The sequence below is a fragment of the Ranitomeya imitator genome, chromosome 8 (genome assembly GCF_032444005.1).
Source record: "Ranitomeya imitator isolate aRanImi1 chromosome 8, aRanImi1.pri, whole genome shotgun sequence".
In the NCBI taxonomy this organism is placed as follows: Eukaryota; Metazoa; Chordata; class Amphibia; order Anura; family Dendrobatidae; genus Ranitomeya; species Ranitomeya imitator.
The window spans coordinates 178,151,677-178,178,184 of NC_091289.1; the positions used below are offsets into that span (position 1 = coordinate 178,151,677).

The window sequence follows — 26,508 nt, forward strand, 5'->3', positions numbered from 1 at the left end:
GCCCCCCACCAGATCACCACACATAATCCCCCCACCACATTACCACACATAATCCCGCCCCACCACATCACCACACATAATCCCACCCCACCACATATAATCCCGCCCCCCTACCACATTACCACACATAATCCCACCCCCCACCACATTACCACACATAATCCCGCCCCCCACCATATTACCACACATAATATCATCATCCCCACCACAACATCACACATAATCAAATTACCACACACAATCCCATCGCCACACATTAAATTGTACCTGGTAGAAGTCAAGGAAAGATCTTTGAAAATGACGAAAATGACTATACATTCAATTGTGTTTACAGAGAAATTTTAACATAATTTATGTTTCGTTATGAAATTTGTTTAGATGCTGGAATGAATAAAAAACGCACATCTTACTGAATCCAGTTTGGTTTTGATTTTACACTGTGAATAAAATGTATTATTAGTATTATTCAGATTTTTAATGACTATTATTGTTATTAACTTCATTTTAAGTTAATTTACCACCTGCGTCAGCGCTATTGAATGTTGTCATTATTTACTTTAGTTTAATTACAGCAGCGTTAATTAGATAGCAATGAGCGTGCCGAGCGTTAGCTGGCTGGAAACAGCTAGTAATAAATATATGAGACATAAGGAATTACATTTTAAAGTTCTGTATACAAGTATCTGGAAGTGCATTGGGGAGTGACGATGGACTTACAGCTCCTCGTCCTCACCCGGTGTTTCCAATTTAGTAACCACCTCTTGTTGACTTATAGCTCAGCGGCCATTTACCAGAGCAAACCACCTGTCAATCAAGTCATATTCATGTTCTAATGCAAAATATCTGGAGACACAATGATTCAAAAAACTTTTATTGACCTTCGAGCGGTGTGTGTTCATGTATTGTTCATGAGGAGGTGGTGATGGCGAACTCAGTCGAGGGGTTCAAGAGAGGCCTGGATGTCTTCCTGGAGCAGAACAATATTGTATCATACAATTATTAGGTTCTGTAGAAGGACGTAGATCTGGGTATTTATTATGATGGAATATAGGCTGAACTGGATGGACAAATGTCTTTTTTCGGCCTTACTAACTATGTTACTATGTTACTATGTATTGCCGGACAGTGCGGCCTACGTACTGAAGCGACCATGCAGGAGATAGATAACAGTCTGTAGGACAACTAACAAATGTTATGATTCATTCACACTCATGCGACTTGACCAAGGAAGGAAGCAGACCTAGGTTTTGGATTTCTTTTTCCACAATGTGCTTGGGGCCAATAAATTACACAAATTGTATTTTTAGACTGATGTTCTTTCGGTATGGGGTGGCTCCGCAGGATGTGCCAATGCTGTGACAATATGGTTCTAATGAAGTTGTGGCCTGAATTATACGTGGTCAGAAAATGTACGCTAAAAAGGAACGGTTTTGCACTCACTCATTTTGCATTTGTAGCTAGACACTATGCCTATGGAAGGATAATGTTTCTCCTGAAAGGGGTTGTGTAGCCTTGGGGTTCAAGGCTGCCATCACTTTATGTGACTGCAGACTTGTGAATGCTCACAGCGTGCGGTGTGTCCGCTGTCAGGATTCTCCTACGCCGGTAGCGGGCGGGGGCTTGACTACAAATATGCGATTTGCATACATGTGGTCACAGGCCAACTAGTCATGGTCCAATACAGGGGAATTGAAAGAGGCCAGACACGTCTAGTCGGAAGGCGGATGGAAGTATGCCGATCGCATGCTTGTAGTTACGTGACTGCACACTTCCGACACCAGAGAATCCTGACACCTTGCACTGTGCGCACTGTGAGGATTCACAAGTCTGAAGTCACATAGAGTGATGTAGACTTGAGTCCCAAGCCTGGACAATCCCTTTAAAGCGTTTTTTAAAAACTGCAGCCAGTTCAGTAAATGTTTTCTTATTTGCTAATTTTTTTTCTCACACTCTTTTAAAGTGATCAGTGAGAATATTAAGTAAGCAAGATGGGTAGTGGGCACTCCCTTGTTATGAAAAATAATTTGTCTGCACATGAAAAATTGGCCATCAAATTATGTTTTCAGTAAAAGGACATTGCAGTGAGGCAAGCGGAAAAGCGTGGTGGTGTGGTCATACAGGAAAGATCGGAATATATGTCTGAGTCACTCAGATTCTTACACACCAATCGACAAGAAGACTCCAGCCATCGCTTGTTGCCAGGATCTGTTCCTGCAGCTGCCCAATCTCCATTGCTGACTCAGCAATGATATTCTAAGAGTCATATTTGAGTTATCCAGATGTTTCAAGTCATTGGGTGTTCTACAAGTGGTTAATACATTTCCCCCATAAAGTTAAAAGGTAAAATTCTGGCTGTCTGCTGCCACCACTAGGGGGAGCAAAGGAACTATTTGCATACATGGAACTCAATAATAAGTATTCAGTAAGCTCCTAAACTCCCCCTAGTGGTGGCTGCAGACAGGCAGAATGTTATGATTTACCCTTACATGTACACAGAGGATTTGGAGCTCGGAAGGATATTTAATATTCATACTCATTCATCCAGCTCATACTGTGAAATTTTACTATAAATTTATCCTAAATTAGAAATAATTATTAAAAAAATGATATAATGATATGAAGAAATGTATAAAACATTAGATATTTTTCGTCTTGTCACAGTTTATCTTCTTCAGATAGATGTGTATTCCATTCATGGAGCGTAGAACTAATTGGGCTCGTTGCAATGGTTCACTCTTAGGGTCCGGAAGTAACTCAAACTTCTGTAAGGTCAAAGCAGTGGCAACTTTCATTTCATTCATTGCAAAATTCTGTCCAATGCAGTTTCTGGGAGAGAGAATATAAAATGGTATGGTATAGATACATGTAATACAAAATATGATGACCTATCAGGGTACAACACAACACTTGTGGGGGGACTGGCAATGCTATGACACAGTAATGGCTCCAATAACTCCAGCAGAGGACAACCCCATTCCAAACTGGTTTTGAAGATATTCATGCCTTTTCGGTCATGGATGCTTAGCAGAAGAGATAATGTACAGTATACAATCCCCCTGAACATCAATTCATTAACATGCAAGTGTTTTTTTCTTTATGTAGGCTCCTATTTTTATCTAGCCTTCTCGTATTACCTTGTTCCTGCAGAGAATGGCAGGAAGGCATGAGAGTGTCTCGACCCCGAATTTTCTGGAGAGAACCTCAGGGGATCAAACACCTAAAGAGACACAGTATTAGTATTGTGAACAACAGTGTATATCACCCTTTCGGGAAAGTTTGCAACATGGAACTCTTGAAGAGGACCTTTCACCAGTTTCAGCATGTTAAACTGGCCACATTATGGAATAGTGACTGCAGAGCTGAGTAAAACATATGTTTTATATTTAATTCCTACATTTCATTGTGGGGATATTTTCTTGTAAAATTTAGGTTATAATGCATTTTATAGTTCAACTGGGCATTTGGTTTGTCACTGTGGGTGTGCACTTCTTCCCCTGCATGAGGTTGACCAATCACAAGCAGGCAGTATCATGCAGGGGAGAAAAGATTACGCCCACCTCTCCCCAGTGATCTCTGCAGCTACTGTGTATATAGCTACAACAGAGCACAGTTTATCGCTAGATAAACAAAAAGGTCGGAACATGCTGAATCCTTCTCTCCCTCAACATTATATATCGGGGAAGAATCAGTAGACCCCCCAGACACATTAGATTGTCAGCCGATCCTACCTACATCGGTGGGTTCAGTCAACTTTAGCTTAATGTGCACAGGGATGTCAGAAAAACATTTGTACTTGGTACGATAAAGTCCTGTTACAGTATGCTTTTTTATGAGTTCTGAGTCTGCGGAATGGATTCCAATACAAAGCAAAGGCAATTGGTGGCTTACTGCAAAGGACTGGAAGTGAGTTCAGAGATTAGAATCACATCCTTGGAAATTGGTGTCTTTTTAGCTATTCATACATTTGGCCACGTTTACATGTTCAGTATCTGGTAAGTATTTTACATCACTATTTGTTAGCCAAAATCAGCATTGGAAAAAAGTATAATATAAACATGTCACCAGTTCTGCATTTTTCGCCCACTCCTGGTTTTGACTTACAAATACTGATGTAAAAAACTGACCACATACTGAACTTGTGAACGTGGCCTTATAGTAATAATCAGGGACTGCTTTTAAAGGGAACCTGTCACCTGAATTTGGCGGGACTGGTTTTGGGTCATATGGGCGGAGTTTTCGGGTTTTTGATTCACCGTTTCCTTACCCGCTGGCTGCATGCTGGCTGCAATATTGGATTGAAGTTCATTCTCTGTCTTCCGTAGTACACGCCTGCGCAAGGCAAGATTGCCTTGTGCAGGCGTGTACTACGGAAGACAGAGAATGAACTTCAATCCAATATTTCGGCCAGCATGCAGCCAGCGGGTAAGGAAAGGGTGAATCAAACACCCGAAAACTCCGCCCATATGACCCAAAACCAGTCCCGCCAAATTCAGGTGACAGGTTCCCTTTAAGGCAATGGATTCTCTTTGGGTTTGCAGTTGGCACTGAACAAATTGTAACATATTAAGGAAAACTTGATATCAGGAGCTTGAATGTGATAAAGAAAATAATGGGAAGCTGCTGTCTAGGACCAGACAATGTTTGTGAATTTTAAAGGGGTTGTTCACTACTTTTATATTGATGAGCTTTCCTCATGATAAGTCAATTAAATAAGATCAGTGTTGGGGCTAGAGGAACGCACCAAATAGTAAAGAGGTAGATATGAGGTGCGTTTGCAGCTCAGGGTCCACCATGCAAAGATGGCACCTGCTGCTCAGTAATGGCGGATGGACACGTGCTAACACATGGGTTAGGCTTCACCAAGTGTGAATGGAAGCTAACTCTGTTGCGTCACAGAGTCGCCAAAATACGCTGCGCCCTGTTAGCAGTCACAGGGTGCAGCTGCAAGACACTAGTGGGATCGCTATGAATCACCCCCACTAAACTGGCGATTGGACTCGCTCTGACCCTCGGTGGCTTTTGAGCCTGCTCCTGAGGACGCCCCAAGTCAGATGCAGAGTCCAAGCGGGAATTCCCACCCTATATTGACAGGCTGTCAGGAAAGTGCACTGATTGCGCACGGTGCCGTACAGACGGGTACTGCAAAAAGGGACTGTAACGTGTGCTACGTGTGCAGGTAGCACTGTCGGGCGCTAGATAGCTTCCACCATTCGCGAGCAGTCAACAACACAAGGAATGGGAATGATTAAGGAGCTTTCATCCATCGACAGTCATTCATCTCCACACACACGTTATGAAGTTTATACTAGCCGTGCGGCCATGCGAACCTTTTATAGCGGAAGCTCTCCGGGACCTTCCTAGCGATCCAATAGGAGCTGCTACAGTAGAGAAAAAGCAGGACTTAGTCCCAGGAGCGTCTGCTCGCTGCTGATCAGTGCTGGTTACAATGGCTGGACCTGGAAGGGCAGCAGTAACCAAGCGCACAGTATCTGCCTGAGCCAGACGCTGGGACCGACGTCTCTGCTGAGCAAGCTCCACTGCGGCTGGAGAAGAATGCGAAACCGCAGTGGACATGGTTCGAGATTCCCCCTGTGCAGCGGCGGGAACTCGACACCTAACAATCAGTTGAATTTTGAGACCCGGCACACCCATCAATCAGTTCTTATCACCCCCGGAATATAGAAGTATACAGTATGGAACAGCACAGCTCCGTACCAAATGTAGTGGTCACTGCCAAGAACTTTTTTCAATAGGAGCTGATCTGCAGTACCCAGCAGTGTCCACTACATGCAGATAACAACTGATCGGTGCAGGCACGATCTTATATTGTTGACCTTCTGTAGTCTAAGAATAAGTCAGCAAAACAAAAGTCCTGGAAAACCCCTTTAAGCATCTTATAATAGTTCTACAGGACTGTGGGGAATTGCACAAATCATGTTCAGACACAGTGATTATCACCACTCCATGTAACACCTGTCCCATTATTGGGGCACGGACTGTGACATTTGGCTTAGATACAGGATACTTATAAATGTCAGGTCCTGATTAATAAAGCAGAATGGAATTATAGGAAATGGATGGGAACATTAAACATTTATAGTATTACCTCTGGATCTTCCCAGATACTGGGGCACCGGTTTATAGTATATATAGAGATGACAACAATGGTACCTATAGAAAGAAGGCACAGAAATTCTTCATATAAAAACATAGCATAACACATAGATAATAGATAAATAATAGATAGATATTAGATAGATAGATAGATAGATAGATAGATAGATAGATAGATAGATTTTAGATAGATAATAGATAAATAGATAATAGATAAATAGATAATAGATAGGTAGGTGATAGATAGATAGATAGATAGATAAATTTTGGAGTGCTGCTTTCCATTCTTCTTTTTTTGATTATTCGCAAGTATATAGATTAATTAGATTAATTGCTGGCAGGCTTTGCACCCATTCATTACAAGTTTTGTTCCATTTTTTTCTAATAGATAGATAGATAGATAGATAGATAGATAGATAGATAGATAGATAGATAATGATAGATAGGTAGATAGATAGAAAATAAATAGAAAGATAATAGATAGATGATAGATAGATAGATGATAGATAGTCAGATAGATAGGTAGATAGATAATAAATAGAAAGATAATAGATAGATAGATGATTGATAGATAGATAGATAGATAGATAGATAGATAGATAGATAGATAAATAGATAGAAAATAAATAGAAAGATAATAGATAGATAGATAGATAGATAGATAGATAGATAGATAATAAATAGATAGATAATAAATAGAAAGATAATAGATAGATATAGATAGATTTAAAAAAAAGAATGGAAAGCAACACTCACATTTTCAAAATAAAGGTGGACTTATATACATAGATAGATACATAGATAGATACATAGATAATAGATGCTAGATACATAGATGATAGATAGATAGATGATAGATAAATAATAGATAGATAGATGATAGATATATAATAGATAGACAGATGATAGATACACTGTGTTCTAAATTATTATACAAATTGGATTTAAGTGTCAAAGATTTAATTGTTTTGTTTTTTAAATAAACTCATGGATGGAATTGTGTCTCAAGGCTCAATGGATCACTGAAATCAATCTTAAACACATGTGATAATTAGTTTTCCAGGTGATTCTAATTAAAGGAAAACTACTTAAAAATGATGTTCCACATTATTTAGCAGGCCACAGGTTTCAAGTAACATTGGAAAGAAAAGGTATCTCTCTGCTGCCGAAAAGCATTAAATAGTGCAATGCCTTGGTCAAGGGATGAAAGAATTAGATATTTCCCGAAAACTTAAGCGTGATCATCGTACTGTTAAGAGATTTGTGGCTGAATCTGAGCACAGACATGTTTGTGCTGATAAAGGCATAATGAAGAAGGTTTCTGCCAGGCAAGTTCATCGGATTAAGAGAGCAGCTGCTAAAAAGCCATTACAAACCAGCAAACAGATATTTGAAACTGCTGGTGCCTCTGGAGTCCATCGAAACTCAAGATGTAGGATCCTTCAAAGGCTTGCTTTGGTTCATAAACCTACTATTTGGCCACCCCTAAACAGTGTTCACAAGCAGAAACGGTTGCAGTGGGCCCAAACATACATGAAGACTAATTTTCAAACAGTCTTGTTTACTGATGAGTGTCGAGCAACCCTGGATGGTCCAGATGGATGGAGTAGTGGATGGTTGGTGGATGGCCACCATGTCCCAACAAGGCTGCGACGTCAGCAAGGAGGTGGAGGTGTGATGCTCCAGGGTCCTGGTTGTCACAGTGGCAATGCTTTCCTTACGGGGAGAGTGATGTCACGCTTGGAAGTGATGGAAGATTCCTCTTAACAGGTAATTAGCACATGCAACACCGTTCTGGCTCCAGGCTAGGGGGAGAGTTCTACACCTGACTTCAGGGGAACTGCTCTCTCTGGTCGGGAGGAGGAGTTAGTTGCTAGTCAGTTAGGAAGATTTACACAGTTGGTGCCAGACAGCAGACGGGAGCAGTCTAAGGCAGAAGGACGAGTGATGGGCCATGTAGCCTGAAATGCTGCAGCTCCTAGATAGCGAGATACAGAAGGAAGACAAGCTTGTAGCGAACGTGCCGGAGAGCGAAGCACAGGAGAGTGACAACAAGGGATAATAGCAGCAACTGGGCTACCTCCCTGACAGAGCGCAGATACCGGTAACTGGAAGACCGAGGTTGTGTCATACTCTAGGAGGCACAGCAGAAATCGGTAGGACAGCTAGACTTCATGTAACTTGTCCGCCCTAATGCCCAGGAGACACAGTGACACAGAGCCTGGGTCGTGATACAGACTCCGTAAAAAGTCTCGTGTCACCTGTCATATGGGTTTGAGTCCTACCTAAAGGGGGACAGAGAGAACTGAGATGACCTTGCAATAAGCCTTAGGCAGTAAGGGACTACAATACCACTGTGCTAAAAGGAAGGCTTTTAACTCCACCTGGTCAAAGGGGACTCTGAACTCGCTTCCAAGCATGCCGGACCCTGGTGCCTGGTGATCTGGTGCCCTGGACTGGGGCTGCCTGCTACCATCCGTAAACCAGGTAAAGAGACTGCAAACCTATGTCCTCCGTTCTTTATCGCACCACTCACCATCTTCATCTACTACACCGGGAGCCCTGGAGAGCCAGCTTCACCTATGGGAAGCTACACCATCCCAGCTGCCATAACATCACCCCAGTGGTCCCCTTAAATCAGCGTCGGTCATCCCTGACCGAATACTACAGGTGGCGTCACGAACATTTATTATTTTACAAATCCCTTTAAAGGCTATCCCTTTAACATGGGCGACCAGGGCCACGTACCGGGTCGCCGCCGCCATGACACATCCCTTTAAGTAACGGACCCGGTACCGAGTACCCCACTTCCCTGACGGGTGACTCAGAGGAGTCATGTTTTGGGCCGGAATCATGGGGAAACAGCTGGTAGGGCTCTTTAAGGTTCCTGAAGGTGCGAAAATGACCTCTGCAAAGTATATAGAGTTTCTGACTGACAACTTTCTTCCTTGGTCTAAAAAGCAGAAACGTGCCTTCAGGAGCAAAATCATCTTCATGCTGACAATGCCCCATCTCATGCTGCAAAGAAACCTCTGAGTCATTGGCTGCTATGGGCATAAAAGGAGATAAACTCATGGTGCGGCCACCATCTTCCCCTGACCTCAACCCTATAGAGAACCTTTGGAGGATCATCAAGCAACAGATCTATGAGGGTGGGAGGCCGTTCACATCAAAACAGCAGCTCTGGGAGGGAAGAAATACAAGCAGAAACTCTCCAAAAACTCACAAGTTCAATGGATGCAAGAATTGTGAAGGTGATATCAAAGAAGGCTCCTATGTTACATGTAACTTGGCCTGTTTGGATGTTTTGGAGTTAAATCGCCTTTTTGTTCAGTGAATGTGACCTCCTAATGCTGCAAATTCCACAAATTAGCATTTTCAGTTCTTTAAAACAGATCAAATGTTTAGAAATTCTACTGGGCCTAATAATTTGGAACAGTGCATTGTGAGTTTTTATTTATTTTGGAGATTACACTGTTATCATTGGGAGGTTTCTTCAATAAAATTCGATGTATAATCTAACGGGTGATGACTTTTATTAGACTGACTGTCATTTGCACCGACCATTTAGGAAAATCCGAGAAAAATATAATTTGCATAATAATTTGGAACATGGTGTATCTAGATAGATAATAGATAAATGATAGATAATAGATAGATGATAGATCATAGATCATAGATAGATAGATGATAGATAGATAGATAGATAGATAGATAGATAGATAGATAGATAGATAGATAGATCATAAATAGATGATAGATCATTGCTAGATAGATGATAGATCATAGATAGATGATAGATAGATACATAAATAGATAGATAGATGATAGATAGATGATAGATCATTGCTCGATAGATGATGGATCATAGATAGATGATAGATAGATGATAGATCATTGCTAGATAGATGATAGATCATAGATAGATGATAGATTGATAGATAGATGATAGATCATAGATAGATGATAGATAAATGAGTTGTAAGTTTTTAAATGTAGATAGAGTCACTTTTTTATGATGTCACCCACCTTTGGGCAGGCTTCGTCCATCAAAGAACGTGATTGGTTCTTTAAGTTGGCGAACGATTTCCGGTACAGGAGGAAAGAGACGCATGCTTTCCTTAATGCACATGGTGGTGTATTGCAGCTTTCCCAGGTCTTCCCTGGCATGCAGAATTAATGATAAAACATAACGATCAGGCATACAGACAGCTTTACAGGATAAGGAAACAGGTTGAAAAAGATTTAGGCCATTTTTGTTGAGGATTCATCATAATATTTCTTCAATTTTCAGGCAATTCCAAAAAACAAGGGTGCATGTACCATAGAGGCAGCATGATGGGGTGCATGGGACATCTGGAGAAAGATGGTCCTGGTAAGAGATCTGTCCAGCTTTATGGGATGTATAGTACAAATGCCACAGGGTTATTTTACATAGAACTTGGCCTTCAACCTGTTAAATAGTGGGTGGGCTTCATGAATACAGCTCATGAGAACAAGCAGAGCTGCACTATAGAACACAAGGAATGGGAGAGAGGAACATATAGAGAAAACATGCCAGCCCCCAGACCTCCTCTGATTATAATATATGACAGTAATCATGTACATAAGTGCTGAAAATTAGAAACTCTCACCACTCCACTGTGGTCCGATCTCCCAAGACCTCTCTGATCTCCTCCCGGCATTTCTCCTGGTGCTCGGGGTATTTAGCCATGCAGTATAATATCCAGGAGATGCCACTGGCCGTTGTATCGTGTCCTTCAAACATAAAAGTGTCCACCTCTGCCCGCAGGTCTTCATCAGGTAGACCATGACCATTTTCATCCTAATAATAATAATACATGTTACGTATTTAAGCTCAACCGGCTACGGTGAATTACAGATGCTGTATCCCCGGCGACTGGAGAATAGGTTGTCCACTTGCAATAACAAACTTTGGAGCTACTATACAAACTAGATTTTCAACCTTTGTACCTGTAGCTCAGCGGTACAAGTTACCCATATCAATCTAATGATCATTATGAGCAGGTGGGGGGTACACAAGTTGGGTGAAGGAACAGATTTCCAAAAACTGACTGTCACATCCAAACATAGACTAGGTGTGAACAGGTGCTGAACCTAGAGTCACCAACTCTTATACAATCAAATAAATAAAGCATCACACTAGCGCCATAGCTTGCAAACATGAAATATGAAAATTGAATTGAGAAACGCCTTAACGTGGCTTTCAGGTACACATGAATTGGCCAATTTATGCGCTAAGCTTTCTCAATTTTTCATATTTCTAGTGTGGTAATGCAATAAAATTTTCATATTTCATGCTTGCAAGTGTTGGCGCTACAATGTGCTGCCTCATTTGATTGTATATGAGTTGGTGACTCTAAGTAAGCACCTGTTCACACCTAGTCTATGTTTGGATGTGATGGTCAGTTTGTGGAAATTTGTATTCATTAGCCTTCTGACTGAGCACTCCGCCTCTTAGCCTCAGGCATCTTTAATTACAGCAGGACCCTACCCCTCCACAGAGATATAGATTTTAGTCTAAGATAGGATTCACAAGTTCCCATACAGATGAAGACTTTATTCTCAAAGAGGAAAGGCAGTGTTGGGACCTGGAAAAGAGAAACGCCTTAACGTGACTTCCAGGTATACATGAATAGGCCAATTTATGCGCTAAGCTTTCTCAATTTTTCATATTTCTAGTGTGGTAATGCAATAAAATTTTAATATTTCATGTTTGCAAGCTATGGCGCTACAGAGTGCTGCCTTATTTATTTGATTGGGTGAGGGAACAGGTCAGAGAGGACGGTAGACCCACACAGTGTGGTTCTTCGCAGGGAGATAGGAAGATTCCTATCCCCCCTTATATCCAGGTAAGCCTCTTTCCTCCGTGAGTAATGGACAACGTAGTCAATGTTAAACGATGGGCAGCAGTAACTACCAAACCGGCAAAGGGAATAACTACAATAGGTGCAAAGGTTGCAAAGTCTCTTTTGCCTATATAAAAAGACCAAATGCTAATAAAGACTATGCAATAATTGGGAGTCCCATGGGAGCTTTTGCATTTGGGCCCATGAGCTTCACCTCTGCTAACAGGACTAATATCCAGATGAAGGGGAAACCCAAAATGCGTAGATTTGAATCTTAGTGACTTTTAATTGTCTAATAAGCCCTGTTAGTTTCCTGCTTTGTTTGGTAATTACCTCCACCCATCATTTCACATTCACTGCATCCTCCATTGCTCATTCAGGATGAGGGGCTGACCTGGATGGACAATAGATAGAATCTTCCTCCCCACTACCATGTAAGTGGTGCTTTAACTCCTAACTTCCCAGTGAGGATCTATCGTGGTCTCAGGATGGCACTCCTGTTTTTGTTTTTCAGCTGCCTCATATTACAGCACCTCATTAAGGATGCCCGAACCTGGTAGCAGCAGGCTGATTGAGTTTTAACATTAATTTAAAAACACGCACTGACCACAGCAATGGATGTTTACCAGTAGTGATAGAAGAAAATGTGGCCGATTTTATATACGGTGAGTGACAAATCTGCTGTATAGGAAAGAATGGCAGACCATTCGGAAATCGTGTAGACCCAAAGAAAAAAGCCTGAATAAAAGGTCAGAGAAAATAAGACAAAATAGAAAATTATTTTGGTTAAATTACTTTTATTGACAGCGTTATCTAGCACTACAAACACAAGAAGTGCCCCCACGAATAATAACATAATTTATACAAATAGTAAGTAAAATGTAAGATATGACATATATTAGATTAAAGGCCGCCTCACCAGGTAAAAATAAAAAATATATATATTATTATGCTAAAAAGTTATATGCAAGTATAGCAATAATATAATTTAATTTAATTATAGCAATAATATAATTTAATTTTTCAAGGAAAGAACCACAGAGACCATGGTAGATGGTCTCTGTGGTTCCTTCCTAGATAAATTAAATTATATTATTGCTATAATTAACTTAAATTATATTATTGCTATACTTGCATATAAGTTTTCAGCATAATAATATTTTTTTTAGCATTTTTACCCGGTGAGGTGGTCTTTAATATATGTGTCATATTTTACATTTTACTTACTATTTGTATAAATTATATGTTATTATTCGTGCAGGCACTTCTTGTGTTTGTAGTGCTATATACCGCTATCAATAAAGGTAATTTAACCAAAATAATTTTTTATTGTCCTATTTTTTTCTGACATTTTGTGGGGGCTTTTTTTGGGGGGGTCTACTGAGTTTTAACATGGTTGCTCACATTCACCATATCTAATATCCTTCCTCAGAAGTGCTCCGTTTTCAGCCCCTTTTTCTTGTTTTTTTTCTAATAAAAGCTATTGAGTAGTGTGAACCTGTGAAGGGTTAAACTAAGATCAAAATAAAAGCGGGCTTCATTTTGTGCTTTTTGACTCCATTTTGCTGTTTTGAGATAAATTCTGTTACTAGGCTAAAGTTCATAGTTGTTATGAGACCTTGATTGTTTCAACCTGAACAAGACATGAGACTGAGGGTGTATTGTTCTACGAGACCTTGATGTACAGGCTGTTATGTTTTTTTCTGTGCCACGTAGACACGGCCATATACGGTATGTAGTTTCCGGTTTTTCTGTATTCTTATAGGTCAAGTGTTGCAAGTGTGATTTTATACTATTGGTTGAAGTATAACTTGCTAAGATTATGAAAAGTGCGACACAATAAACGGGATTAGGGATTTGACGTTGATCCCCCAAACAGAGACATGTCTCCGTCTGGTAATTCTCAGTTGCTGGCAACGCCCTGTGGATCAATTTGGAAGTCACTGAGTCAACCGTGAAGGGTCACTTCAGATCCTCCCTCAAAAAAACAGCAAACTGTAGGGTGAGAGTGCGCTAGGGGGTCAGTAGGGGCTAGTTAGGAAATGTATACAACTTCAGCTAAAGTTCTTTCTCAAGCGGTTAGTTTGTGCATGCAGCGGTCTGAAGGCCGGAGGTTAACCTGATTGTAAAGAGAGTTCTTGAAATTCATTACTGTGATTGCCAACTATGCTAAGACCCGCTCTGAACTGTCAAAATAGGAAAATATGCTGAAGGTGGTGCCTCTGCCGAAAGGTGGTCCGAGACACATAGAGGACTTATGGACTGCTGTCTGATGACTACCTTGTACAGTGTAAGAGCAACGCCCTTGCCAAAATTGTCACTTCTGGAAAAGTACAGCTAAGCTCAGTGCCACGGCATTGTCTTTAAACCTTCAAACTATGTGTCTTAAAGTTGAAATGTAAGCATCAAGCTTTACATGTTTGCTTTTAACTGTGCTACAATTAAAACGCTTAAAGGGTGGGTATTGTGTCTACATGTGGAGAGTGTGGCTGAACTGAACTTGCTGAGTAAAGTTGATTTGTTAAAAATGGACTTGGACTCCGGTAATCAGTGTGTGATAACATCTGAAACTGGAACCATGCAACCTGAGGTGAACTCTAATCTAAAAGAGAGTGACTTGTGAGTCACCCCAAGGGCTTGGAGTACTCGGTACCGGGTCCGGTGTTCACAGGGGGATGTCATGGTGGCTGCGACCCGGTCCGTGGCCCTGGGAGACCATGTAAAAGGGGAAAGGTCTTTAAAGGGATAAAGTTTATGTTCGTGACGCCACCTGTGGTATTCGGTCAGTGGGGACCGACGCTGCTTTAAGGGGTCCGCTAGGGTGATGTTATGGCAGCTAGATGGTATACCTTCCCACAGGTGAAGTATATCCCCAGGGCTCCCGGTGTGTCGATGGTGGATGGTGAATGGCGCAGTAAAGAATGAGGACACAAGGTTGCAGTCTCTTTACCTTTACTGAAGACCTCAGCATCCACTGTCCAGGGCACCAGACCACAGGGCAGGCAGAGAAGTCTGGGCAGTCCAGAGACAAGCAAGTTCCCCTGGGTAAGTCAGGTGGGAGCCTACCACTCTGCGCTTTCTGTCTCTAAGTCCCTGCTGCCACTAAGTGTCTCAACAAGGTCTTTTATCGTTCTGCTGTCCTAGGACAGGTACCTGTATGGCAGGCAGTTCGGGCCGTGTGAAAAGGGGTCTGTTCTCGGTGACTCCAGGCTCCTAGGTGCTGCTGTGCCACAGGTAATTATGGGCAAAGTCCCTGTAGAACAATACCCCCGGGTTCTGCTCTCTGTTTTATAATCCACAAAAGGCTCGGGCTCCCGGTATCCGGATTCTTGTGCTGATACTCTTCAGAGGCCTACTCATGGCCTCTTGGAGCTTTCACTTTCCTCTGTGCTCCACTCCTGTCTGTCCTCACACACAACTCGTATATAGTTAAATAAATAGGGCAGCACACTGCAGCGCCAAAACATGCAAACTTGAAAACACGAAATTTAAACTGCATTACTGCACTAGAAATATGAAAAATGAGAGCTTTTAGCGCATAAAAATGGCCAATTTTATGTGTACCTCGTAGCCACTTTACAGCATCTCTCTTATACGAGGTCCTACTCTAAACCTACCTCGCTGAGAATAAACGTCTCCATCTGAATGGGTACATGTGAAACCTCTCCTTGGACTCAAATTCTCTCTCACTGTGGAGGGGTATTAGACCTACTATGATTAAAACACCTGAAGCTAGGAGGCAGGGAGTGCACGATCAGAAGGCTAGAGAATACATTTCAAAAAACCTGATCTGCACATCCAAACATAGACTGAGTGTGAACAGGTGCTGAACCCAGAGTCGCCAACTGGTATATAGTTAAATAAATAGGGCAGCACACTGCAGCGCCAAAACATGCAAACTAGAAAACACGAAATTTAAACTGCATTACTGCACTAGAAATATGAAAAATGAGAGCTTTTAGCGCATAAAAATGGCCAATTTTATGTGTACCTCGTAGCCACTTTACGGCATCTCTCTTATACGAGGTCCTACTCTAAACCTACCTCGCTGAGAATAAACGTCTCCATCTGAATGGGTACATGTGAAACCTCTCCTTGGACTCAAATTCTCTCTCACTGTGGAGGGGTATTAGACCTACTATAATTAAAACACCTGAAGCTAGGAGGCGGGGAGTGCACGATCAGAAGGCTAGAGAATACATTTCAAAAAACCTGACCTGCACATCCAAACATAGACTGAGTGTGAACAGGTGCTGAACCCAGAGTCGCCAACTCGTATATAGTTAAATAAATAAGGCAGCACACTGCAGCGCCAAAACATGCAAACTTGAAAACACGAAATTTAAACTGCATTACTGCACTAGAAATATGAAAAATGAGAGCTGCCCTATTTATTTAACTATATACGAGTTGGCGACTCTGGGTTCAGCACCTGTTCACACTCAGTCTATGTTTGGATGTGCAGATCAGGTTTTTTGAAATGTCCTCACACACAGACTTCTGCTACAAACTGAGCTGTCTCCGCATCCAAACCAGGATCTTTATTGAGGGAAGCTGCCCTAAAACAGGGCTTGGAGCTCCCCCTCCTGGCCTGGAAGTGGAAGGTGTTGTGTGTGTGTAAACCTACCAAAGGAAACCTCACTTGTCTCCAGACATAGCTCTATCCTCCCTTTGAGGAAGACAGCACTACTGTGGTACCCGAACTCCTGGGGTGCCACACTTGCATTTCTCACAAAACACACAACAGATGGGACATTGTGTTTTCTTTGCGGGGTGCCAGGGTGTGCTGGAACAGCAGCCCCTCACCATGACTAGCACCCTGGCCACCTCACAGGTTACCAAGAAATGTACAAGATCGTATATGGCATCTTGACTTTAGGTCCCAGTGGACACTGGGGTGGCAGCCTAGATGGAAGATTAGAGAAGGGTGGGCTCTACCTAAAGTTGGCTGAAGGGAGGCCATCAATTCCTAACCCTTATGATCAATTCTTGCTCCATGGGTTGAGAATGTGGGGGCCCTTCTCTTTTGGGAGAGGGTTTGCAGTAAACAGAAACCTAGTGCACTTTTTTTGTATGCCATGCACTTATTTTCTTAGCACTGGAGGGTTTTAAAAACTTTCCAAAAATTACCACGTAATCATTCAAATAAAAAGGCAGTCATGTAGTACACAGGGACACTGAGCAAATGAGGGTGCAAGCTGCTGTTATTTAGTATCTCTCCTGTCTGGGTAATACATGGGGTGCTACAATCTACAGTACCTTAGCACAGAGCAGAATATCAAGGAAATCCAGGTGCCTCTTCTTCTGGATCTTCTCCAGCTCCGTATCTTGCTTTAGGGATAGTTTTCTCTCTTTAATCACTTTATCTAAATTTAAGTACCGTACAGAATTTATGGAGATTATTGCCCTGTCATCATTAGATCACGGCTATCATATTACTTTGTATCTGGAAATTATGGCAAAGTCCAGTTTGTTAGAATTAGCTACAACTCAAAGTTCATGACTAATGCAAACAAATAATGTGCCAATTAATTGGTCATAGCTATAAACTAAGGTTCACTTTATGTGCTTTATCATCTTTATTTTTTTATTATATTTACCCATACACTTGCGGTCAATCGGTAAAGGTTCAGGTCCTGAGACCACCACCAATTGCTCAAAAACAAAAAGTTCTAAAACATACAACTCATCAAGCCAAAGTACTGTACTCAACTCCTGCATGGAGCGATGTACGGGCTCAATACAAAGTCTCTGAGCCCATGGGCAGAGCCGTGTACAGGATCACAAACTCTCTATTGAGCCTGTGCTCCGCTCCATGCCCTCTCAGGCCTAATGAACTGCATGTTTCAGAGTGTTTTGGAGGTTTATTTTTTTAAGCGATGGCTGAAGGTCTCAAGACCAGAACATCCACCGTTCGGCAACATGTATAAAGTGGGATAATAAAATAATTAAAAAGAAAAATTATGAGAAATAGTTTAAAACTAAAATAAAAAGCAATTTCTCATTAAATCAGCTTTTGCTATACTTTAACTCCCTTGCAACAGATTGGGGGAAAGCATGGAGGGTTATCCCGAATCTAGATGTTACACTCACCCGTGTGTCCGTGCACTATCTTTAAGGCTCTGCGAAATCGGAATCCATGGGGGCTCAGATGAAAAATCACATCATTATGATACGGGAGAAAGAAGAATCTGTGGTCCGCCAGATGTGATAAATCATATACAGCTTTGATGTAAGCACTCTCGCTATAAGATGAAAGATTGGAATGTTATCAATGTGCCCAATTTTAGTGTAATCTAATATATTTAGGGAGTCATAAGACTATTTCATTGCCTGTCATATTTTGGGAGCACTTAATAGGAGCCGCGACAATCATTAGGACAGTAGGTGATACAACAAGCCATGATCGTGTTGCAGAGGAATATGGGGTGACTGAGGGAGACCGCTTCCTCTGTCTAACCGCTTAGTTGCTAGGTTCGTTATTGACCGCAGAAACTGCTTCATATGGAGCGGGCTCCTGAAGTTGTAGAGGATTAAAAAAACATGGCTGATTTCTTCCATCTGTCCGTGTGTTAAGTTTGAGGTTTCGCAGTTTTTGGAAGAAGTCTGATCCACACCTTGCGAACAGAAGTGGTGCCGTTATTTGATGAAAGCACCTGTGTTTCTATAATTCTGTACAATTATTTTTTTTATGAAATGCAAATTCTTATTACGAAAAAGGTTTTTTTACAGGGTTTTGACAAACCTGTCCATCTGGCAGTTGCTGTGATAGCTAAAGGCGCATTTCATGATGGTGTCCAGTGTCATGAGGCTGACATGATGGAAAAGCTCCACTGGGCTTTCTTTAGCAGTAAGACGTTCCCATTTGTCCTAAAAAAAAATGAGAAAAGAACAGGAATGAGTTACAGAATGGAATACTATGTTCTTTGTTAAATACTTATTTCTATCGTTACCAGCATGACGGTGACACAGTCGGACATCAGACTGACATACGGCTTCAGTACGTCATAGTGGAATCCCGGGGTCAGCAGCCGGCGGTGCTGAAACCACTTCTGTCCTGACAACACCAGCAGTCCCTCCCCTGAGTGATGCAAAAGTTAAAAATGAGCCTTGTGAGGCTTTAAGATGTGGTCTAAGTTTTTGAAAGGAGGTGTTTGATGGTGCCCATAGACATAAAGTTGATCACTGTATTTCGATGAAATCACCATCAAGCATCTAATGTCTACAGGCACATCAACTAGTACTAGGATTACATACCGATCCACGGAGTCAGAAAGCCAAAGGTAAATTTATCCTTAGGATCTGAAAAAAAGGAGAATATATTTCAAGATACTATAGCTGAAAAGAACATTAAGACCGGCGTCACACTAGGCGTAGGGAAATACGGTCCGTATTTTACATGCGCAATAAGCAGAAATGATCCCAAAACAGTGATCCATATGTCATCCGTAGGCAGGGTGTGGCAGCGTATTTTGCGCATGTAAACCTCCGTATGTAATCCGTATGGCATCCGTACAGCGAGATTTTCTCGCAGGCTTGCAAAATGGACATAGAATGGATCCATGGGCTCAAATATTCGTGAAAACATATATTCAGTCTATATATATATATATATATATATATATATATATATATATGTCAGTGAGACACATTATATATATGTGTCTCACTGACATATATATATACATATATATATATATATATATATGTATATATATACATATATGTATTTATATTGAATACAGCGCTAGATAGCAGAAAAGCCGGTAATTCATTTGCCAGCTTTTCCTATCTCCTTCCCAAACCCGACAGGATATGAGACATGGTTTACATACAGTAAACCATTTCATATCCCTTTTTTATTGCATATTCCTCACTAATAATGTTAGTAGAGTGTGTGTGCAAAATTTGGGAGCTCTGTTAAAATAAAGGGTAAAATCGCGGAAAAAACTGGCGTGGGCTCCTGCGCAATTTTCTCTGACAGAGTGGGAAAGCCAGTGACTGAGGGCAGATATTAATAGCCTAGAGAGGGACCATGGTTATTGCCCCCCCAGCTAAAAACATCTGCCCCCAGCCACCCCAGAAAAGGCACATCTGTAAGATGCGCCTATTCTGGCACTTGGCCACTCTCTTCCCACTCCCGTGTAGCGGTGGGATATGGGGTAATAAGGGGTTAATGTTACCTTGCTATTGTAAGGTGACATTAAGCCTGGTTAATAATGGAAAGGTGTCAATAAGACACCTATCCATTATTAATCCAATAGTAGTAAATGGTTACTAAAACACACACACATTAGGAAAAAGGTATTTTATTGAAATAAAGACACAGGGTGTTGTAATAGTTTATTATACTCTCAATCCAAATGACGACCCTCGTTCTGTAAAAAAGGAAAAATAAAAAAACAACAATATCCCATACCTTTACGCCGTTACAGTCATGTCCAACGCTGTAAATCCATCAGAAGAGGTAAAATAATTTTACAGCCAGGAGCCTGCTAATGCAGCCGCCCCTGCCTGTAAAAACTGGGGAATTAATTGAAAGCAGGGGAACGTAGCATCGTAGATTTGTGGTGCTGCGCCCCCTGCTGGCATAACCTCATATGAACTCGAGCATGAGAAAATATTCCGAAAAATTCCCACGCTCGAGTTCATATGAGGTTATGCCAGCAGGAGGCGCAGCACCGCAACTCTAGGTAGATACGTTCCCCTGCTTTCAATTCATTCCCCAGTTTTTACAGGCAGGGGCAGCTGCATTAGCAGGCTCCTGCTGGTAAAATTATTTAACCCCTTCAGATGGATTTACAGCGTGGGACATGACTGTAATGGCAAAAAGGTATGGGATATTGTTGTTTTTTTATTTTTCCTTTTTTACAGAATGAGGTTCGTCATTTGGATTGAGAGTATAATAAACTATTACAACACCCTGTGTCCTTATTTCAATAAAATACTTTTTTCCTAATTTGTGTGTGCTTTATTAACCATTTACTACTATTGGATTAATAATGGATAGGTGTCTTATTGACACCTCTCCATTATTAACCAGGCTTAATGTCCCCTTACAATAGCAAGGTGGCATTAACCCTTTATTACCCCATATCCCACTGCTACAGGGGAGTGGGAAGAGAGAGGCTAAGTGCCAGAATAGGCGCATCTTACAGATGTGCGTTTTCTGGGGTGGCTGGGGGCAGATGTTTTTAGCCGGGGGGGGGGGGCAGTATCCATGGTCCCTCTCCAGGCTAGTAATATCTGCCCTCAGTCACTGGCTTTCCCACTCTGGCGGAGAAAATTGTGTGGGAGCCCACGCCATTTTTTTCCGCGATTTAAGCCTTTATTTTAACAGCTAGAGCACCCAAATTTTGCACGCACATTCTACTAACATTAGTAGTAAGGAATATGCGAAAAAAAGGGATATGAAATGGTTTACTGTATGTAAACCACGTCTCATATCCTGTCAGGTTTGATAAGGAGATAGCAAAAGCCGGCAATTGAATTACCGGCTTTTCTGCTATCTAGCGCTGTATGAAATATAAATATATATATATATATATATATATATATATATGTCTCACTGACATATATACAGTGGGGCAAAAAAGTATTTAGTCAGTCAGCAATAGTGCAAGTTCCACCACTTAAAAAGATGAGAGGCGTCTGTAATTTACATCATAGGTAGACCTCAACTATGGGAGACAAACTGAGAAAAAAAAATCCAGAAAATCACATTGTCTGTTTTTTTATCATTTTTTTTGCATATTATGGTGGAAAATAAGTATTTGGTCAGAAACAAACAATCAAGATTTCTGGCTCTCACAGACCTGTAACTTCTTCTTTAAGAGTCTCCTTTTTCCTCCACTCATTACCTGTAGTAATGGCACCTGTTTAAACTTGTTATCAGTATAAAAAGACACCTGTGCATACCCTCAAACAGTCTGACTCCAACTCCACTATGGTGAAGACCAAAGAGCTGTCAAAGGACACCAGAAACAAAATTGTAGCCCTGCACCAGGCTGGGAAGACTGAATCTGCAATAGCCAACCAGCTTGGAGTGAAGAAATCAACAGTGGGAGCAATAATTAGAAAATGGAAGACATACAAGACCACTGATAATCTCCCTCAATCTGGGGCTCCACGCAAAATCCCACCCCGTGGGGTCAGAATGATCACAAGAACGGTGAGCAAAAATCCCAGAACCACGCGGGGGGACCTAGTGAATGAACTGCAGAGAGCTGGGACCAATGTAACAAGGCCTACCATAAGTAACACACTACGCCACCATGGACTCAGATCCTGCAGTGCCAGACGTGTCCCACTGCTTAAGCCAGTACATGTCCGGGCCCGTCTGAAGTTTGCTAGAGAGCATTTGGATGATCCAGAGGAGTTTTGGGAGAATGTCCTATGGTCTGATGAAAAAAAACTGGAACTGTTTGGTAGAAACACAACTTGTCGTGTTTGGAGGAAAAAGAATACTGAGTTGCATCCATCAAACACCATACCTACTGTAAAGCATGGTGGTGGAAACATCATGCTTTGGGGCTGTTTCTCTGCAAAGGGGCCAGGACGACTGATCCGGGTACATGAAAGAATGAATGGGGCCATGTATCGTGAGATTTTGAGTGCAAACCTCCTTCCATCAGCAAGGGCATTGAAGATGAAACGTGGCTGGGTCTTTCAACATGACAATGATCCAAAGCACACCGCCAGGGCAACGAAGGAGTGGCTTCGTAAGAAGCATTTCAAGGTCCTGGAGTGGCCTAGCCAGTCTCCAGATCTCAACCCTATAGAAAACCTTTGGAGGGAGTTGAAAGTCCGTGTTGCCAAGCGAAAAGCCAAAAACATGACTGCTCTACAGGAGATCTGCATGGAGGAATGGGCCAACATACCAACAACAGTGTGTGGCAACCTTGTGAAGACTTACAGAAAACGTTTGACCTCTGTCATTGCCAACAAAGGATATATTACAAAGTATTGAGATGACATTTTGTTTCTGACCAAATACTTATTTTCCACCATAATATGCAAAAAAAATGATAAAAAAAACAGACAATGTGATTTTCTGGATTTTTTTTCTCAGTTTGCCTCCCATAGTTGAGGTCTACCTATGATGTAAATTACAGACGCCTCTCATCTTTTTAAGTGGTGGAACTTGCACTATTGCTGACTGACTAAATACTTTTTTGCTCCACTGTATATATATATATATATATATATTTACATATATACCTATACTATGTGTACACTTTTATTTTATCTATTCTATTCTAACCTGTCAGTGTGATTTTACTGTACACCGCGCTGAATTACCGGCTTTTCTGTAGAACACCGCTGCGTATTTCTCGCAAGTCACACTGATGGTCCGTGTGTGATCTGTATTTTTCTCGCCCCCATAGACTTTCATTGGTGAATTTTTTGTGCAATACGCTGACAAACGCAGCATGCTGCGATTTTCTACGCCCGAAAAATACGGATGCGTAATATACGCCAGATAGAAGCTGCCCCATAGAGAAACATTGGTCCGTGTGCAATGCGTAGTTTTTGCGCCTCTCATAAGTCCGTAAAACTCTCTAGTGTGACGCCGGCCTTAAGAGTACTTGCATACTGAGTCTTTTTGCTGTGTTTGTTGATCGAAAACTGAGCAGAAACTCCGAGTACTTGAGGAATTTGAGTAGGATTTCGAGAATTTCCATTCAGTTTCTACTCTCAAAATTTCTAAAAAAAAAAAAATCTGTGTGAACAAACTCTAAGAGGACCGAACCGTGTGTGCAGCCCTTTGACCCCTATCAGGGCTCCCAGCTCTTGAAGGTATTACCCAGGGGAAAAAATGATGTCCATTAGGGCAAATGCAAATTGCCCCATATTAGGGGAAAAATTCCTTCTCGACTCCACATCCGGCAAACAGATTAGTTCCCTGGATCAACGCCCCATCACAGAGTCTTGTACCCATAACTTGTAAATTATGTAATCCTCCCTGAACTTTTTTAGTGAATCAACCATTACAACAATCACATGGCAGAGAAGTTTATAATTAGAGATCAGCAAATATTTCAATATTTGGTTCAGATTACGATCACCCTATTTGCCATAATCGCTTAACATAGCCAAACACCATTGAATTCAATGGGAGTAGAGATGAGGGAATATGTTTGGAAACAATCGTCAAACATAAAATCAGGACGAATATGGCGAATTCGGATTTGGCAATCATTTTCCGAACATACTCGCTCATCTCTTTTCATAATCTCACTGCTCGCACAGTAACTCACCAAATGGTGACTCTATGGCTGGTTGTGTTGAGTTTCACGAGGTGTGGTGGAACCTGCGGCTTATACTAGGGAATAATTTTTATAAGGAGCCTGCATGATGCCACATATTGGGCATCTAGCATAAATGACTTGTGCCCTCGAGCAATCCTGCAGGCCCCATAGCTTTGCCTATAATGTTTCTTTCCGAGAATATAGAAGGGTTGTCTCGAGTTAGCAAGTTATGATCTATCAACGAGATATCTACGGATACCGAAATGGAGCTTTAGTACCAGACAGATGGTCAGCAGGCATCCTCTTACCTTGTCTGGACAGGATAGCCTTTGCATAATCGGGGTGGCATATCGCCAGGGCTGCAAAGAAATTTCCCATCCACAGTGGAAAGGCGTATTGGTATTGTTCGGCATAACGAACCATAATCTTCATGTCATTGCCATGCTGAAGGAACTATGGTTGGGATAAAGACAGACAGGTTGTCATAAATGAGACAGTCACAGTAAACAGCAATGCTTTGTGCAGTCTCCATGTCACCGAATTTACAGTCAGGATATGTCATAAATATCCAACTGGGACTAGCATTGATCTTGAAGAGAAGACAGCATACAGCAGGGGTGTCAAACTGCATTCCTCGAGGGCCGCAAACCATGCGTGTTTTCAATATTTCCTTAGCATTGCACAAGGTGCTGCAATCATTATGTGTGTAGGTGATTAAATTATCACCTGTGCAGTACAAGGAAATCCTGAAAACATGACCTGTTTGCAGCCCTCGAGGAATGCACTTTGACACCCCTGGCATACAGTATGTGCGGCTCTCTCATTTTGTTGGTAACTGCAAAAAATGGCCAAGGGCACTTACATGTGATGGCTAATGAACTGTGGCAAGAAAGTCAAAATCAAGAACAATGTAACTGACATTAGAGGGAAAGGTGTATATCCGACTGAACATATATCAAACTTGTAAGAAAAAGTGTTGGAGGAAGGATTCCCAGTCTGCTCCCCGATGACCTTCCCAGTTCGCGCTGAACCACAGCACCATGGCACCTCTTGTTCTTCACATTACTCTCGCTGACCCAATACACAGCATTTCCCCAGAATATTCGTCACTTTTTTGCCAGCCTTCAGCCCACTGTCACTCCCACGAGGAACAAGCCTTGGTATAACTGTCCCCTGATACTTCACATGGGCTAATTGTACTCAGACACTTGGCGCTAAACTACTCCCTTGCTTACCAAAATTTACAGCTCGGTCAACAGAAAAGTAAAAAAAAAGGTATGGGTCTCAAAAAATGGCAACACAAACCAATTTGTTAATTTAAGTTCAGCAGTTTTTTAACCACTTAAATGTAAAAAAAGCACTATACAAATTTGTTATCACTGTTATCACACTGTCCTGGAGAATCATGTTGCCACGCCATTAGTAGCAGTCAATGAACACCGGAAAATCAAAACCCAAATAACACTGACAAAACTACATTTTTTTTTCAACATTTTTACTCCATTCCCATTTTCAGCACATTATATGGTTAATGAATGGTGTCATACAAATTACACATTATCATGCAAAAAAAAAAAACAAGCCCTGATCTGGCTATGTCGATGGAAAAATAAAAAAAGTTTTGGCTCTTCTAATAAAGGGCGGCAAAAAAACATTGGTGCAAAAACGAAAAATTACCCAATCCTTAAAGAGTTTGAAGTGCAGGCTACAGATGGTGCCAAAATTATTATCCACTGAAACCTCCCATCAGACTTTCTGGATTCTTAGATTCCAGATTAATGGAATTTTGCTCATAAAATAAGCGGCTTTGCTTATGGAATTGTTATGTAATCGGTATGGTAATATTTAATAAAATCTTCCACAAAGTTAATCACATTGCTCGCCTCTTACCTCATGAGAGTTGCCATACAACCAGTGACGCTTGGGACCCTCAAATGGGCTAAAAGCTTTAACCAGCTGACTCCATTTTAGATACAGACTCCAGCCTTTTACCAACACAAACAGGAGGCAGAACCAGGCAGCCCAGGACCACAGATCAGAGGGACTACTAGGGAGCAGTCCAAAGAATACAGGGGCTGACATGGCCGAGACACAGCCTGAGCTCTGCTAGATTTAGCTGGATTATGTTGCAGCAACAAATAAGCGGAAGATTCTGCTCTAATGAGGCAGGCTCATAGGACATTGTACAAAGGAGGAGGAGGAGGAGGAGGAGGGCAGCATTCCACAGGGAGGGAAGGAGCCATAGACAGACACATTGTGAAGCACGGAAAGTT

The 26,508-nt window shown here is 41.6% G+C and overlaps 1 protein-coding gene across 1 annotated transcript; it reads right to left on the minus strand.

Annotated features, from left to right (window-relative positions):
• Positions 1 to 855: 855 nt before the first annotated feature.
• LOC138648331 (cytochrome P450 4A6-like) lies at positions 856 to 26,508 on the minus strand. The gene is made up of 12 exons (XM_069737973.1): positions 26,126 to 26,508; positions 24,544 to 24,688; positions 19,242 to 19,286; positions 18,938 to 19,065; positions 18,730 to 18,854; positions 18,078 to 18,229; positions 17,244 to 17,350; positions 10,749 to 10,939; positions 10,144 to 10,277; positions 6,107 to 6,171; positions 3,135 to 3,217; positions 856 to 2,826 (listed from the first exon to the last, which is right to left on the minus strand). The coding sequence occupies exons 1-12, from the start codon at positions 26,315 to 26,317 to the stop codon at positions 2,637 to 2,639; spliced, it is 1,557 nt and encodes a 518-aa protein (XP_069594074.1). The 5' UTR covers positions 26,318 to 26,508; the 3' UTR covers positions 856 to 2,636.